This window comes from Berghia stephanieae, chromosome 1, assembly GCF_034508935.2.
Source record: "Berghia stephanieae isolate SIO BIC M18660-M18661 chromosome 1, UCSD_Bste_1.3, whole genome shotgun sequence".
In the NCBI taxonomy this organism is placed as follows: domain Eukaryota; kingdom Metazoa; phylum Mollusca; class Gastropoda; order Nudibranchia; family Aeolidiidae; genus Berghia; species Berghia stephanieae.
Window position 1 is genome coordinate 27,998,752 of NC_088360.1, and position 17,500 is coordinate 28,016,251.

At 36.7% G+C, this 17,500-nt stretch overlaps 1 protein-coding gene and 1 non-coding gene across 3 annotated transcripts in view; both read right to left on the bottom strand.

Moving 5' to 3' along the window:
• Positions 1-17,500, bottom strand: part of LOC144971260 (QRFP-like peptide receptor) — a 191,031-nt gene that overhangs the window by 98,801 nt on the left and 74,730 nt on the right. For both annotated transcript variants that reach the window (XM_078911849.1, XM_078911857.1), the window contains exons 2-3: positions 4,250-4,353; positions 1,749-2,129 (exon numbers count right to left, since the gene is read on the bottom strand). In XM_078911849.1, coding sequence (XP_078767975.1) covers positions 1,749-1,766 — 18 coding nt within the window. In that variant the 5' untranslated portion in view covers positions 1,767-2,129; positions 4,250-4,353. The remainder of the gene's footprint in view (positions 1-1,748; positions 2,130-4,249; positions 4,354-17,500) is intronic.
• LOC144963555 (5S ribosomal RNA) lies at positions 16,511-16,629 on the bottom strand. Its single transcript, XR_013643654.1, has one exon. It is a non-coding gene; the product is annotated as a 5S ribosomal RNA (ribosomal RNA).

Here is a 17,500-nt window from a genome sequence, read left to right on the forward strand (position 1 = left end):
TGTTCTAAAGTCCTATTTCCCACCTTTTTTTTATCTCTAAATTCACTTCTTGGGGTACAACACATCTCGGCATAATACCGTTTTGAGACGGCGGGTCACAATTGGTCTTCTGGTTTGGGACTGATGGCATCGTGTCTTCTATTTTAAATAAATGCTGGTCGTCGATAAATGCGGCTATGTGGTCTAGTGGTATGACACTCGCTTTCGGATCGGAAGGTCCAAGGTTCGAGCCTCGCGCTCGGCGCATAGTTGAGTCCTTGGAAAAGGCTCTTTACTCACATTCTCTCACCGTAGTCATGTGTAAAATGAGTACCTGGCCGTTAACAGCGTTGTCTTTGTCCGAAAAATTGTAATATCGCCTCACAGGCGTCATGTCCCGTCCTACATGTTAAATATTGCTGTTGACCAGGGACCCCTTGTAAAGCGCTTTGAGCACATTTAGTGGATATTGCGCTATATAAAGCTCAATTTTAATTTATTTTTAAAAAAAATACAATCCATCGTCGGTCTTTACGTCCCATAGTCTAAAGAATCTGCTATAGATAGAATGCGCTTGCCAAGGAGTTCAAACATTGCCATCCCAAGTATAACGGACCAACACACAACTCTGTGTAACCATGAACTTGTATAGTCTGGTAATACATTAGTGAGAACAACTCACAAACGCGGATGGCAAAAACAATAACAAAGGCCTGAGTGACGTCATCTGCATACTATCTACACATCCGCTCGACCCATGGCTACGGTTACAAGTTTTATGAACAAAGGAGTGGGTTTACAATTTTAAATAAAACCTGCTACAAAAATAGTTATGCCACCTTGTGGTTCGATCAATATGTGATATCTATAGATAGAATGAAGTTGACGCCACTCGGGTGTTTGTTATTTTTTTTTTTTTTTTTTTGCCATCCGCGTTTATGAGTAATTCTCACTAAACTGTATTAACCAGACTATAAACGTTCAAGGTTGCACATAGTTTTGTGTGTTGGTCCGTTATACTTCCGGATGACAATGTTGTGAGAGTCTTCGCCAAGCGAATACTAGCTAAAGGAAAAGTTTTCTGCCAAACGTCCTTTTTTGGCAGAATATGAAGTCGTCTGGCAGAAAAAACGGTTTGGCAGTTTGGCAGATATTTGGCAGATTTTATTTTCCACGTTTTCCAAGGCAATTTTTATGTATTAGTGCTTTTGTGAAATGAAAAAAAAAATTATGACATCGGCCTTTTGAATTTTTGTATAACAAATCTGACGAATTTTCAAATAAGTAACTATAAATAGTACGGTTTTGCATATTTTTGTGGTATTTGGCAGATTTTTATAAATCCAGTTGGCAGAATGCCTGAAAATAATCTGGCACCCCTGAGTGATACCAAGCTGCTATCAGCTGTGGACTGTAAAAAGTAATAAACAAAAATGAATATAACAGCTTCAAAAAAAAAAAACAAAATACAAAACATAGAATGTTTCGAGCTCAAAACCCTTCTTCAGCCAACAACAACAAAAAAAACCCAATAAAGACATAAATACATGACTAAAATATCTACAAAATATATCTGAAGTCGATTAGGAATTTAGTAAGGTATTTATGTCTTTATTGTTTTTGTTTGTTTGTTTTTTGTTTGTTTTTGTTGTCGTTGGCCGAAGAAGGGCATTGACCCCGAAACGTTCCGTGTTTGGTATTTGGTTCTTTCTTTTTTTTTGAAGCTACTGTTTTCATTTATTTATTTTTAAAAAAAATGAAAGACTCACCTCAAATTCAAGACTCATGTTGAAATGTGGATCAAGCCTAAGACTTCATAGGGAGAACCGGGGATTAAATGGACATAGGGCTTATGCTTAGTGTCCTTGGATATGGTTCACTCCAGCTAGGAGTCAGCGATGAGTTAGGCGGATTATCAAATGATTCGCTGTTTCCTCACGTTTCCTTGGCAACGAATGCATAGCAGTGATTGTTTTTGGGCAATGACGCACACACACAACGGATCATGAATGTTTTTATGTTTTTATAAAATTAATGAATACGACGTCGCTCAGTTTGGTGATTAGTTCTCACTTAATTATTATCTCAATCGTTCTATAAAACATTAAAGGTTACACATAGAAGCTTTGTGCGTTGATAATAATTGTGATCTGGCGGAAAGAAGAGGTGAGTATTTCACTTAAATGCATACCATATTTTGAGGAGAGGAGTGCTACAGAGGAATAAATAGTGGTATGATCTTTGACATATACCCATAAGGTTCCGGTTTCAACCCCCCCCCCCCCCCCCCCCCCCCCCCCCCCCCCAATTTATCATAGGTGACACATCATCTCAAAGCGGTATTATGTCGGAATGAACTAGATTAGGAAAATTAAACTTATAACCTTAAAGATAACAAATGGTGTTTCCTTCTTTTCATTATGGTAGAGTAGAAATACTATTTCTTGCATTGCCAAACGTTCTAAAGTCCTATTTCCCACCGTTTTATCTCTAAACTCACTTCTTGGGGTACAAAAAAAAAAAAGAATCTCAAGACACATTTTACTCTATTTGTTTTTATTGACTCTATGAATCCTTGATTTGGCTATGAATTATTGTTGTTTTTTTTTTTTTTTTTTTTTTTTTTTTTTTTTTTTTTTTGGGGGGGGGGGGGGGGGGGGGGTTCACTCAAAATTGATAATAATTTATATTGTAAAGTGCCCAGAGCTTGTGTTTTACATGAGAATGAGCGCTGTATTATTATTATTATTATTATTATTATTATTATTATTATTATTATTATTATTATTATTATTATTATTATTATTATTATTATTATTATTATTATTATTATTATCGTTATTATTACGATTACAACACATCCCGACATAATACCGTTTTGAGACGGCGGGTCACATATTACTATATAAAAAAAAGAACCATTATATTTCTTCTTCCTGACTTAATTCCGAGGAGATAATAATTGTCTTGTAGTGGATTGCTAGGTTTGGAGATGTTCAGTTGAATTAAGCGACACTAAAAATGTGCACAACTTATTATTATCTAATATTTATTGTTATTTTATTTAATGTTAGGCTGGGCTTGACTTCATGAAACTTGATTTTAAAATCATATTTCGGCATCGGTTTCATCATGACTCAACACCGGTTTGAGATATTTAGTCACATATGTTTATTATTATTATTATTATTATTATTATTATTATTATTATTATTATTATTATTATTATTATTATTATTATTATTATAGAATTCTTGCGTTTGAAATTTGAACGAGTTCCCAACAGAGGTACGACCTTGTATCACTGCTTTACGTTTGGGAGAGAGAGAGAGGAAGAGAGAGAGAGAGAGAGAGAGAGAGAGAGAGAGAGAGAGAGAGAGAGAGAGAGCGAGTGAGAGAGAGAAAGAGAGAGAGAGAGAAGAGAGAGAGAGAGAGAGAGAGAGAAAAGAGAAGAGAGAGAGAGAGAGGAGAGAGAGAGAGAGAGGAGAGAGAGAGAGAGAGAGAGAGAGAGAGAGAGAGAGAGAAAACTAAATTTAATGCTTTACTTTTTTATAATATGACGTGTGATTTTATTCCGGTTTCTATACCGTTAAAAGGATAATAACATTTGCTTGCTACCCTTTTAATAGGACGCTATTCAACTTTCCGCTAGATCTGACAACCCCAGCTACTTAATTACTACTGGTTTGACAAGGAAGAGGGTTGGCTGTAAATCAAATCTCAAATTCTGTGGGGCTATGTGGTCTAGTGTTATGACACTCGCTTTCGGATCGGAAGGTCCTGAGTTCGAGCCTAGCTCGGCGCATAGTTGAGTCCTTGGAAAAGGCTCTTTACTCACAATCTCTCATCGTACTCATATGTAAAATAGTACCTGGCCGTTAACAGCATTGTCTCTGTCTGAAAAAAAAAAGTATTCTCGCCTAACAGGCGTCATGTCTCGTTCTATATGTTACATGTTGCTGTTGGTCAGAGACACCTTGTAAAGCGCTTTCAGCACAATACGTGGATATTGTGCTATATAAAAGCTCAAGTTTTTTAAATAGACCCAATCGCTGCTGGGTGGACAGGGGGGGGGGGGGGGTAGAAAAAATCCCGACTGCACCCTTGATCGATATCTGTCCCTTTGATTGTGAAGCGAGTGCTCTACCAACTGCGCTATCGGGACCCCTAAGTTCTGGAATATTATGGTATGGAAATAAGATGTGGTTTCTCGTCGGATAAATGGAGAAAGAATTAGGGTTGGTCAGTGCTGGTTCGTGTATGAAAATACAATCGGTCTGTAGGAGTGTATCCGTCTATTGTATTTGCAATGATGCATCAGCGATCCAGACGTATGCATGGTCATTTCATTGGTCAGCTGGTGAAATGGTTGACCTGTGGATAGATAAAGAGAAAGAGTGTCCCTGACTTTGTTTTTAAGATAATGATATGATGTTATGTGAAACGAAAAATAAATAGAAAAACTAATAATATGCACATACATTTACATAGAATATTTCTATGCTTTATTCTGCTCAATGCGCTTATGTTTGTTTTTTGTTTTTATGGGTTTCACGGCATTTGCAACACATTTAGGTCATATCAGCGGCAGTAAAAAGGAAGAAAATGGGATAGTAAAAAGTTATAGAATTACAATTAAAGCATCCAAGAAAAAGTAAGACATAGGGGAACTAGGAACAAATAGGGATCAGATGTAGATTCCAAGAGCATACCACCAATGTACTTAGTTTGAGATCACCAATAAGTCTCATCTGGACACAAGCACGGCCCCCACTAAGAGAAATACACTCAAATGCTTACATTATAAACTATAACAAATATAATAATACATAACAGAGAGATGATATACAAGGTAAAAAATATCATCTCCCAAAACAATAACTATGCATTTGACTATTTCCCTCCCAGCCAGGACCCCGACCATGGCCAGGACAAAACCAAGCAATCTCATTCCAAGACAAAGACAGAATGCAAGTTAGAAAACATATATAAGGGGATAGAAGACACAGTATGTACCTCCCTGCCCACAATGGGAGGTCAGGAACCCCACCCAGTCAATGCGCTTAAAACTGTTGTGTTTATATATATATATATATATATATATATATATATATATATATATATATATATATATATATATATATTATTTTTTTTTTTTTTTTTTTTTTTTTTGTCTATCATCTGGGGACTGGTTGTAATTTGCATTTCTTAGAAATTATACAGGACCGGAAACGGAAATGTTTGAATATTGACCTCACAAATAAAAGTCGGTATCATTTCGAAATGTTGCGTTTGCAATAGGTGGTCCCATTCGGGAAATGATTGCGCTTAGCATCGCTTGACAGTGGAACTTGACAAAACTGTGAACACCTTTTCACTATGTGGGTCATTTTGAGCACATTTCAATGTGACCAATGACCTCGTAGTGAAAAGTGTTCAGAGTTTGTGACATATCCAACGCTGCAATTGGTCATTTACTTGCTCGGCATGACTCATGGGTAAGATAGTTAGAAGTTGACGTCACTCAGGTCTTTGTTAATTTTTTTTTTTGCCATCCGCGTTTATGAGTAATTATCACTAAACTGTAATAACAAGACTATAAACGTTTAAGGTTACAAATAATTTTGTGTATTGGTCCGTTATATTTCCGGATGGCAATGTTATGAGCTTCTTAGCCAAGCGCATACTATCTATAGATAGTATGCAGATGATGTCACTTAGGCCTTTGTTATTGTTTTTGCCATCCGCGTTTGTGAATTGTTCTCGTTAAACTGTATTAACAAGACTATAAAAGTTCATGGTTACACAGAGTTTGTGTGTTGGTCCGTTATATTTCCGGATGGCAATGTTGTGAACTCCTTGGCCAAGCGCATTCTATCTATAGATATAAGAGTTCATCGATCCTACTTTTTAAAAAAGCTCATTCGATTTATGCGTGACTATCTGAAGGAAAATCCATTAACGTTATGATGGCCTTGGCTGGTTTTTCACCAAATTTGCATATTGTGTGGAACCCGAGACCCTGCTACTGTCTGCAAAGACTAATGGAATGTCCACAGTGGAAAACAACACACTAACATGATAATTGGTTAGGTTTCGTGATTTGGTAGCTGTCTGTGATATAGATAGTATGCGCTTGGCTAAGAAGCTCATAACATTGCCATCCGGAAGTATAACGGACCAACACACAAAACTATGTGTAACCATGAACTTTTATAGTCTGATTAATACAGTTTAGTGAGAATCACTCACAAACGCGGATGGCAAAATACAATAACAAAGGCTTGAGTGACGTCATCTTCGTTCTATCTATACAGTGCCTGGTGTACAGCTACCTCTTGTATATGCCAAACAGCCGAGCGATCAGCCCCACAGGGCATGAGTATTTATCACAATATTTTGACACAGTAATAAAGGAATTGCATTGCGATACCTGGCAGCACAATCCGTTTTTTCCCTTATAGATAGTTCGAAGATGACGTCACTCAGGTCTTTGTTATTGTTTATTGCCATCCGCGTTTATGAGTAATGCTCACTGAACTGTATTAACCTGACTATAAACGTTAATGGATACACACAGTTTTGTGTGTTGGTCCGTTATACTTCCTGATGGCAATGTTGTGAGCTTCTTAGCCAAACGCATACTATCTAGAGACACATAGATAACACGCCTCTCGGACAGTCGTCATAATGTAAACAATGGCAGTTATTGGTAAACAACAAACTACACCAGTTTCCATGGCATGTGTCTTGACCCACTGTTCTGCCGCTTGATCAATAGATAGTTCGAAGATGACGTCAATCAAGTCTTTGTTATTGTTTTTGCCATCCACGTTTATGAGTACTTCTCACTAAACTGTATGAACAAGACTATAAAAGTTCATGGTTACACACAGTTTTGTGTGTTGGTCCGTTATACTTCCGGATGGCAATGTTATGAGTTTCTTAGCCAAGCGCATACTATCTATAGAACCAACACAGAAACTTCAATATGATCGAAAAAACCGAGTGGTAACTAGTCACCCATTTGGCGGTAAAAAAAAAAAATAACAAAGGTCAGAGAGAGGTCGATTTCATTCGTGTCATTGTTTATAAATAGCCAACCACGTTTGGAGGCGTGTCACACATTCCATGTTGTTTTGATTGGTCAAAAATCTACTGGTTAATTGGTTGTGTTAAAATTGTTGAGTGATGCTCAGGATTTGTGCGATGGGCTGATTCGATGTACACACAATATATGGAGGTCTGACATCCGAACGAAATGGGCATGATCTAAATTCCCTTTCCATGTGCTCGAGGTCATTGGTCACATTGCAAAATGTGCTTAAAGTAACCCACATAGTGAAAAGTGTTCACAGCTTTTGAAATATCTAACATCACGATTGGTTATTTTGTACAGCTTGACACATGGGTATGTTTTATAACTTTCATAAACAAAGCAGCGTGTTTACATTTCTGAAGAAATATCCAATCGTTGGACAGCAACAAATCATGTGATTGATGACTTGGTTGGACGAAAACATGAATATAGATCGGTCCCATTATGGACATTATTGTAATGGATGATATTTTGCGTCATATTTTTGTGTGTTGCGATTTCCATGACAACAATGAGTCCATGAAAATTGGGTTATCAGACCTGCAAATAAGTGCACGTCGGTTGATTTCTTCCGATGACTGGCATTGTCCTTAAGACGGCGATGGTCTCGTTCTATGGCGGTCTGACGAGATATTTCATACAACGATAAAAATAGATATTAACTCACTCAACCCTAACACCGACTATATCCGTAGTTTACCCGGGTTACTTTTACCCCATGCCAATTTATTACCTTTTTCTGAGACAAATTATAGATAGTTCGAAGATGACTTCACTCAGGCCTTTGTTATTGTTTTTGCCATCCGCGTTTGTGAGCTGTTCTCTGTATTAACCAGACTATAAAAGTTCATGGTTACACAGAGTTTGTGTGTTGGTCCGATATTCTTCCGGATGGCAATGTTGTGAACTCCTTGGCCAAGCGCATACAATCTATAGGTGTATTATCAAATATTTTTAGTTTTTACATGTTAATGGTAGTTGAATAAAACTATCTATGTACATGCTTATTTTTAATACATTTTTTCCAATTTTGAAAAATAGCAAAAATCTCTAGGATTGAGTGAGTTAAACCACCCCCACAGCTCACACACAAACACAAACACACACCTACACAGACAAAAAGCAACATATTATGAATAAGAAAAGAACAGAAAATTAACAAACTAGATTTCGTGATTTGGCGACTGTCTATTGTGGATTATCGTGTCTGGTTCAATATGGCAGTCTCGGGAGATGTTTGATACAACCGTTGACAATAAACATTTACCATCCCACACACACACACACCCACACACACACATGCACATACACACAATCACACACACACATACACACGCATATACACACACAATCACACACAGACAGACACTCACACACGAACACATACAAAAACAAACTCAAAACGAGTCGGTCTGACCAATTTGGAAAAGACTTATCTAACAATAACAGATCCGTGATTTGGATTCACGTGGTTGGTTCAAAATCGTGGCCTTTGGAGATATATTGTTACAGTGAGTGACATAATCAGTCGGATGGTGAAAAGGCTTGAACTGAGATAGATAGTATGCAGATGACGTCACTCAGGCCTTTGTTATTGTTTTTGCCATCCGCGTTTGTGAGTTGTTCTCACTAAACTGTATTAACAAGACTATATAAGTTCATGGTTACACAGAGTTTGTGTGTTGGTCCGTTATACTTTCGGATGGTAATGTTGTGAACTCCTTGGCCAAGCGCATTCTATCTATATTGCCTTGTTTAGTAAGAAGGTCAATTTTTATCCAAAATGAGTTCTTGTCATAAATGATTAAATCAACCCCTTTTTGTACATCTTCGGGAAACATCAAAGCTTAATTTCACTTCTAAATATTTTTTAGAGCTAGTCAAGTTGAAAAAGTATGAAATTTGAGAAAAGTTGCTGAAGACTTTCCTGTACATCTGACTATATCTTCATGAAAAATCACCCGATTTACTTCAAATAAAGATTAAAATGCTCTGGTGAGCATATTCTTTCAGAAAATGCAGAAAAATGCAAATCCAAAATTTTCACCTTCCGACTGATTACGTCATGCACTGACACAATTATTCGACAACAAGTCCCCCCCCCACCCCCACCCCCCTTCCGCCCTCCCTTTCATCCATACACTTACACAATGGGAGCGATCTATATTCAGGTTTTCGTCCAACCAAGTCATCAATCACATGATTTGTTGCTGTCCAACGATTGGATATTTCTCAACATATGCAAACACGTTGCTTTGTTTTTATGAAAGTTGTACCCGGTACCCGTACCCATGTGCTGAGCAAATAAATGACCAATCGTGATGGTATAGATATAATGAAGTTGACGTCACTCGGGTCTTTGTTATTGTTTTATTTTACCATCCACATTTATGAGTAATTCTCACTAAACTGTATGAACCAGACTATAAACCTTTAAGGTTACACAAAGTTTTGTGTGTTGGTTCGTTATACTTCCGGATGGCAATGTTGTGAGCTTTTTAGCCAAGCGCATAATATCTATGGATAGAATGAAGTGAAGTCACTCGGGTATTTGTAATTGTATTGTTTTTCTGCCATCCGCTTTTATGAGTAATTATCACCAAACTGCATTAGCATTAACCAGACTATAACCGTTCATGGTTACACAAAGTTTTGTGTGTTGGTTCGTTATACTTCCGGATGGCAGTGTTATGAGCTTCTTAGCCAAACGCACACTAGCTATATTATATGATAGATATTTCAAAAGCCATGAATACTTTTCACTATGTGGGTCACTATAAGCACATTTTCAATGTGACCAAGCACATGTAGAGGTAATATAGATTATCCCCATCGATACCATGAGTTTTTGGTTCGCATCAGAAGTTTCCCTAAATTTCCAAGTAATCTTATTAGAAATGGATTAACCTTTCCTGAAAACTTCCTGCTGATTGAACTATTCCGTTGTAAAGCGCTTTTAGCACATTTTGTGGAAATGGCTCTCCATGAAAGCTCAGGTTAAGATAGATAGATAGATAGATAGATAGATAGATAGATAGATAGATAGATAGATAGATTGATAAGCAGATTGATAGTTAGATAGTCAGATAGATAGATAAAGTAGTAGTAGATAGATAGATAGATAATATATAGATAGATATATAATAGATAGATGATGATAGATAGATTGATAGGCAGATTGATAGTTAGATGGTCAGATAGATAGATAGATAGATAGATGATAGATGATAATAGATAGATAGATAGATAGATATAGATAGATAGATAGATAGATAGATAGATAGATAATAGATAGATATGATAGAGATGATAGTCAGATAATAGATAGATAGATAGATAGATAGATAGATAGATAGACAGATAGATAGATTAGATAGATAGATAGATAGATAGATAGATAGATAGATAGATGATTGATAGCAGATAGATAGTTAAGATAGTCAGATAGAGATAGTGAATTAATAGATAAGATAAAGATTGATAGTTAGATATCAGATAGAGATATGAATAATTGGACATATAGATACACAGATGATAGTTAGATAGTCAGATAGAGATATGAATTAATTGGACATATAGATACACAGATTGATAGTTAGATAGTCAGATAGAGATATGAATTAATTGGACATAAGATACACAGATTGATAGTTAGATAGTCAGATAGAGATATGAATTAATTGGACATATAGATACACAGATTGATAGTTAGATAGTCAGATAGAGATATGAATTAATTGGACATATAGATACACAGATTGATAGTTAGATAGTCAGATAGAGATATGAATTAATTGGACATATAGATACTACAGATTGATAGTTAGATAGTCAGATAGAGATATGAATTAATTGGACATATAGATACACAGATTGATAGTTAGATAGTCAGATAGAGATTGAATTAATTGGACATATAGATACACAGATTGATAGTTAGATAGTCAGATAGAGATGTGAATTAATTGGACATATAGATACACAGATTGATAGTTAGATAGTCAGATAGAGATGTGAATTAATTGGACATATAGATACACAGATTGATAGTTAGATAGTCAGATAGAGATATGAATTAATTGGACATATAGATACACAGATTGATAGTTAGATAGTCAGATAGAGATATGAATTAATTGGACATATAGATACACAGATTGATAGTTAGATAGTCAGATAGAGATATGAATTAATTGGACATATAGATACACAGATTGATAGATCGATAAGGACGAAGGAGAAAGACGAAAAGCTTGGGAAAAGAAAATATAGCAAGATGGAAATAAAGAGAGACGGCAGTATAAAGAAGGAGGGGGCGGATAAATAAAAGGACAGAATGAAAGAGAAAGAGAAATAAAGATAAGAGGAGAGAAGAAAGAAAGGAAGAAAGAGAGTGAGTGAGAGAGAGAGAGAGAGAGAGAGAGAGAGAGAGAGAGAGAGAGAAAACGAGAGAGATAGAGAGAGATATGTAATCTATTAGAAATCATTCTTTGATGTCCAATTCCTGTCCATCTCAAAGCGCCCTGTTATCTCCTGCCTTGATACACACACATACACACAAACACACACACACATATATATATATAAACTCTTTGGCTATCTATGCAGATTGGTTTTCGCACAATCAACAAGAGCAAAACAAAACACACTATTTATTTTCTTCCTTGTCCTCAGAACATATTGTTTTCATGCTTATATAATAATAATAATAATAATAATAATAATAATAATAATAATAATAATAATAATAATAATAATAATAATAATAATAATAATAATAATATAGATAGATTAAAAGGACCACTCATATCTTATCCTAATAATGCAGAACTAGCACTTCAAAGAAACCTTAGCATTCGCGGCTTTTTGACAAATGAGCTCTCTCCTTACCAGTCATTTTCAGGATTTTCCCCAAAACCTCACACCCAACTAACACAAAATATATTTTTTATCACTCAAACACAATAAAATAGCAGGAAAGTTCTTGCGATGCAGAAATCTAGAAAAAAAATGATCATAATAAAAATGAGAAAAAAATTATATGTTTTGTTGAAGAATGCGTTTGTTGTTGTTTCATCTGCTATTATTTCCAATTGTCTGACGAGGTTATTTGCATTTGAAGCATGGGAGGAGGGGGGGGGGGGGGGGAATTAAAAGCACCTGTCCTTTTCGCAGGGGACTTAAGAATTTAATTCAGGTCCCTTGTTCCGTGTGTGTATGTTGTGTGTGTGTGTGTGTGTGTTACAGTGTGTGTGTGTGTGTATATTTGTGTGTGTATGAATTTGGATAAACTTGAATACATTTCGTTTATGGTCCTTACTTTACGATGTGGAATAGTTATCTTAATACCGAAAATAAAATATAGTGAATTCTTGATATTCAGAATACTGCCGCCGTTATCACGAATAAATAATATTTAAAAGAAAAACTTAATAAAAAAACGATAATAATAAACTAAAAAGAAACAACAACGAAAAAAAAACCCCAACAAAAACAAAACAACAAAGAACAAAACGCACTATCCCAACTTAAAAAATAAACAGACAATCAAAAAGCGAAAAAGACCCCCCCCCCCCAAATAAAAAAATAAAATAAATAAATTTAAATGTAAAACTCCAAAAACAGTAATATATATATAATATATATATATATATATATATATATAATATAATATAATATATATATATATATATATATATAAATAGATAGATAAATGTAAATCTGGTAGGTCCATAATACGTTTTATCAAGGACAATTAATATTTGAACACACCCCCCCCCACACTCACCAAAAGTAGACAATGGAATAAACAAAAAACAAACAAAAAGCAAAGAAACAAGAAACAGAAAACAAATAAATAAAAATAAAAGAAGCGATATATACATATAATGTTCAAAAAATATATTATGATGAGAATAGATTGTCAAAATTCCGAAACCTGAGACCTATTATTTCATAAAGTCTGGAATTATTGGAGATGTGGATTGGGTATGACGTTAAGTTTGAACATGATAGAATGTGGAGGCGGGGGGGGGGGGCAACCAATCGTCTCAAAACGGTATTATGTCGGAACGAACCAGATGCTGAAAAGCCAAATTCAATTGTTATCTGGTAAAAAAAATAATTCATTTTTTTTGCATGAGAACCCTAAAGTATGGTATCCATTCTCCTCAATAACACATACAAATTCAACACAAGTCTGATATGTCTGGCTATAGATTAAATTTTCAACATCTGAACCAACCCGACTTAATACCTTTTTGAGGCGAAAGGTCACATATTCTAAGTGAGGAAATTTGATTTGAGTCAAGTTGAAATCATTCTGTTGAGCTGATGAAATGAATGTGAATCTTATAATATGATTTAAGACTAGGAAATCCTCTCAAAGTGTAAACAAACGGGGAAAAAAAACTTCAACAGAACAATAAAAAATACCCAATAATGATCATATTGATAATAATTATAATGATTTCGCAAAAAATAATAACGATGATGATGGCGTTATGCTACTGATGATGATGATGATGATGATGATGATGATGATGAAGATGATGATGATGATGATGATGATGATGATGATGATGATGATGATGATGATGATGATGACGATTATGACAATTACATAGATTGTGACAGATATGTTATAGGCATAAGGCAGGCCTCTGGTCCCATCATATCATTATTAGTTGATACAGTACAAATGCACGGAAAATCCTTTCACAATATCATAATGTTATTGCATCTTTCAAATTTGGGCGTCTTGTTCCTTCATGATATGAGATTGAAATGGCGGGTAATAGTGCCGCGCTGAAGACCGGTCTGGACCGCGGTCCGACGGTCTTTTAGCTGTGAACCGAAGACCGGTCCCAGAGGGGAAGACCGGCGGCGGTCCTCACTTCTTATCACCTTTCAACTAGTGCGGGGCGGTCCTTGCAAGGACCACGGTCCTACGGTCTCGCGCCATAGCCTACAACTTCCCCAGCGATTCGTTGCTTCGGTTGCCTATCTTCCACCAATCACCACCCATCCCACTTAATTAATCGCACCCACCCCCCTTTGCCATACACTAAACGACACAGACGACCATACAGGCAGACGACCACCAACCTCCACTCCGCAAACCGCCCTTTCGTGTGTGAGATGGGGGGAACAGGAGGCGCACGCCTTGGACGATTCCATTATACGGGGTAAATTTCAAAATTTACTACACCATAATGATCGCAATGACAATGATCTATGGTGAAGGCATGACCCCTCTTCTCTAATGGGTTATTGTTTGAAATGTATGTGACTACAAAAGATGTGTGTGTTTGTGTGTGTGTGTGTGTGTGTGTGTGTGTCGAACCTAGCAAGTAGCAAATCCGATTTTTTGTTTTCTTTTGTCCATCTCTTGTCACCACTCCTTTCTATCGCAGTGTTGTCATTTAAAATAATACAATAATATTAAAATTTCGTTTGGTGTTTTTACTAATCAAATAATATGAGTTTCATTAGTTTCTTCCTTCCAAAAAACCCAGTTATAACGTCTGAATTTTAAAAAAGTCCAATAGAATATTTGGGGACCCCGATAGCTCAGTTGATAGAGCACTCTCTTTATACGCAAAGGGCCAGAGATCGATCCCGGGTGCAGTCGATTTTTTTCTGAATCCCTGTCTACTCAGCAATGAATGGGTAGCTGAGTTTGTTAGATCTGGCGAAAAGTCACCATCGACCCCTCTTATCACCTCATCTACCCCCTCTTATTATAACTTCACGTCTCTCTCTTACTCTTCAATGCTCGCTGCCCTCTAATGTGTGTGTGTGTGGGGGGGGGGGGGGGGAGGGGGGGGGTAGGAGTTGCGTGTGTGTATCAACGCCACGAACAACTCGATCAACGCCTTGGGCGATGCCATTATCTCCGTTAATGGGGATAAATTTCAAATTTTATTAAATTATCGAAGTAACAATGAAGTACGGTGAGCAAATAAAGAAGGCATCACCCCTCTTCTCTAATTAGGTTACAATTTGAAATGAGTGTGACTACTCCGTGTGTTTTACTCCTGTAGACCACGGTTTTCATCGTGTAGCGGTCTTTAACGGTTCAAGAATGAACGATCCCACGGTCTCAAAGGTCAAACCGGTTCGAATTTCCAACAGTCTCTCAGGAATGTTCAATGTCGAAAAGTCTTCATTTCCCAAGGACCGTAGGACCGTGGTCCTTAAGCTTGCCAAGGACCGCCCCGCACTAGTAATAGTTATGTGTGTCAAACCTACTCAAAAATTCATTAATCTAAATTGAGCTTTTAAATTGAGCTTTATATAGTGTAATATCCACTAAATGTGCTCAAAGCGCTTTACAGGGGGTCCCTGGTCAACAGAAACATTTAACATGTAGGACGGGACATGCCGCCTGTTAGGCGATATTACAATTTTTCGGACAAAGACACCGCTGTTAAAGGCCAGATACTCATTTTACACCTGAGTACGGTGAGAGAATGTGAGTAAAAAGCCTTTTCCAAGGACTCAACTATGCGCCCAGCGCGAGGCTCGAACCAAGGACCTTCCGATTCGTAAGCGAGTGTCATACCACTAGACCAGATAGCCGCACTCCCCGTAAATAGTAACGCGCGGTGTATACATATATGCAGGTCTGATATCCGAGCGCAATTATTATGGGCTTATATTAACATTGTTGTAATGAACAATATTTTGCGTCAGTTTTTTTTAGATTCCCATTACAACAATGAGCCCTCAATGAATTTCGTTATCAGACCTGCCAATAAGTGCACATCTGCCTGATTTATAATAGTAATCAGATTATCTAGCGTTAAAATTTCACTCAAATTAATTTTTTTTAAAAAGAAGAATCAAATAAGTATAAATTTTGAAAATGTCTTTTTTTTCAGTAATAACGAAATCAGAGTCGATTGCTGGGTAGAATAAAATATTTCTTTCAATCCTATGGTTTGACGTTTGAACCTTGTTCCCCCAACGCGCACTCGCATGCTCGTATGTCGTTTGGGATACATGCCCTTACAGAGAGAACGTCATCCTTCCGGTGAAGTCTCTCATGCCGCTTTCAAGATAACCCATCATCCTGGTTTTGCGCATGCGTCTCTCGTCCTCGCTACTACTACTACTACTACAACAACAACAACAACAACAACTACTACTACTACTACTACTACTACTACTACTACTACTACTACTACTACTACTACTACTACTACTACTACTACTACTACGACTCCTACTACTACTACTACTACTACAACAACAACAACAACAACAACAACAACAACTACTACTACTACTACTACTACTACTACTACTACTACTACTACTACTACTACTAAAAAAAACAACAAAATTTAAATAACAATAAAAAAACAAACAAATAAAATTGTTAAACATGTAATAAAATTGTAAAGTAGATAAACTTTTAAAAAAAGATGTCTACAACACGTGGGGTTCCCAAGCGGTCACCCATCTAAGTACTAACCACGCATGACGTTGCTTGACTTCGGTGACCGGACGAGAACCGGTATTTTCAACGTAGTATGGTCGTAGACAACAAGTGTCGAAAATAGAATTTAATATAATTAAAACACTATTGCTAATTTATATAATGATGAAGATAGTTTAGAAATGTATAATATTGTTAGTTCATTGTGCGGCTATGTGGTCTAGTGGTATGACACTCGCTTTCGGATCGGAAGGTCCTGGGTTCGAGCCTCGCTCGACGCATAGTTGAGTCCTTGGAAAAGGCTCTTTACTCACATTCTCTGACCGGATTCAGGTGTAAAATGAGTTGTTGTCTTTGTCTTTGTCCGAATAAATTATAATATCGCCTTGCAGGCGTAATGTCTTCGTCCTACATGTTAAATGTTGCTGTTGGCCAGAGTCCCCTTGTAAAGCGCTTTGAGCACGTTTAGTGGATATTGCGCTATAGAAAAGCTCATTATTTATTTATTTATTTATTGTGTTGTATTCGTCTGTTGCACAATTTGTCGTTACTGGAGAATTTAAAATTGCGATGGGATATCTTGAAAGCGGCATGAGACACTTCACCGTTTTCTCTGTTTGGGAACACGTACAGACTTTTATAGATAGTATGCAGATGACGTCACTCAGGCCTTTGTTATGGTTTTTGCCATCCGCGTTTGTGAGTTGTTCTCACTAAACTGTATTAACCAGACTATAAAAGTTCATGGTTACACAGAGTTTGTGTGTTGGTCCGTTATACTTCGGGATGGCAATGTTGTGAACTCCTTGGCCAAGCGCATTCTATCTATAGATAGTTCGAAGATGACGTCACTCAGGTCTTTGTTATTGTTTTTTTTGCCATCCGCGTTTATGAGTAATGCTCACTGAAATATATTAACCCGACTATAAACGTTCATGGATACACACAGTTTTGTGTGTTGGTCCGTTATACTTCCG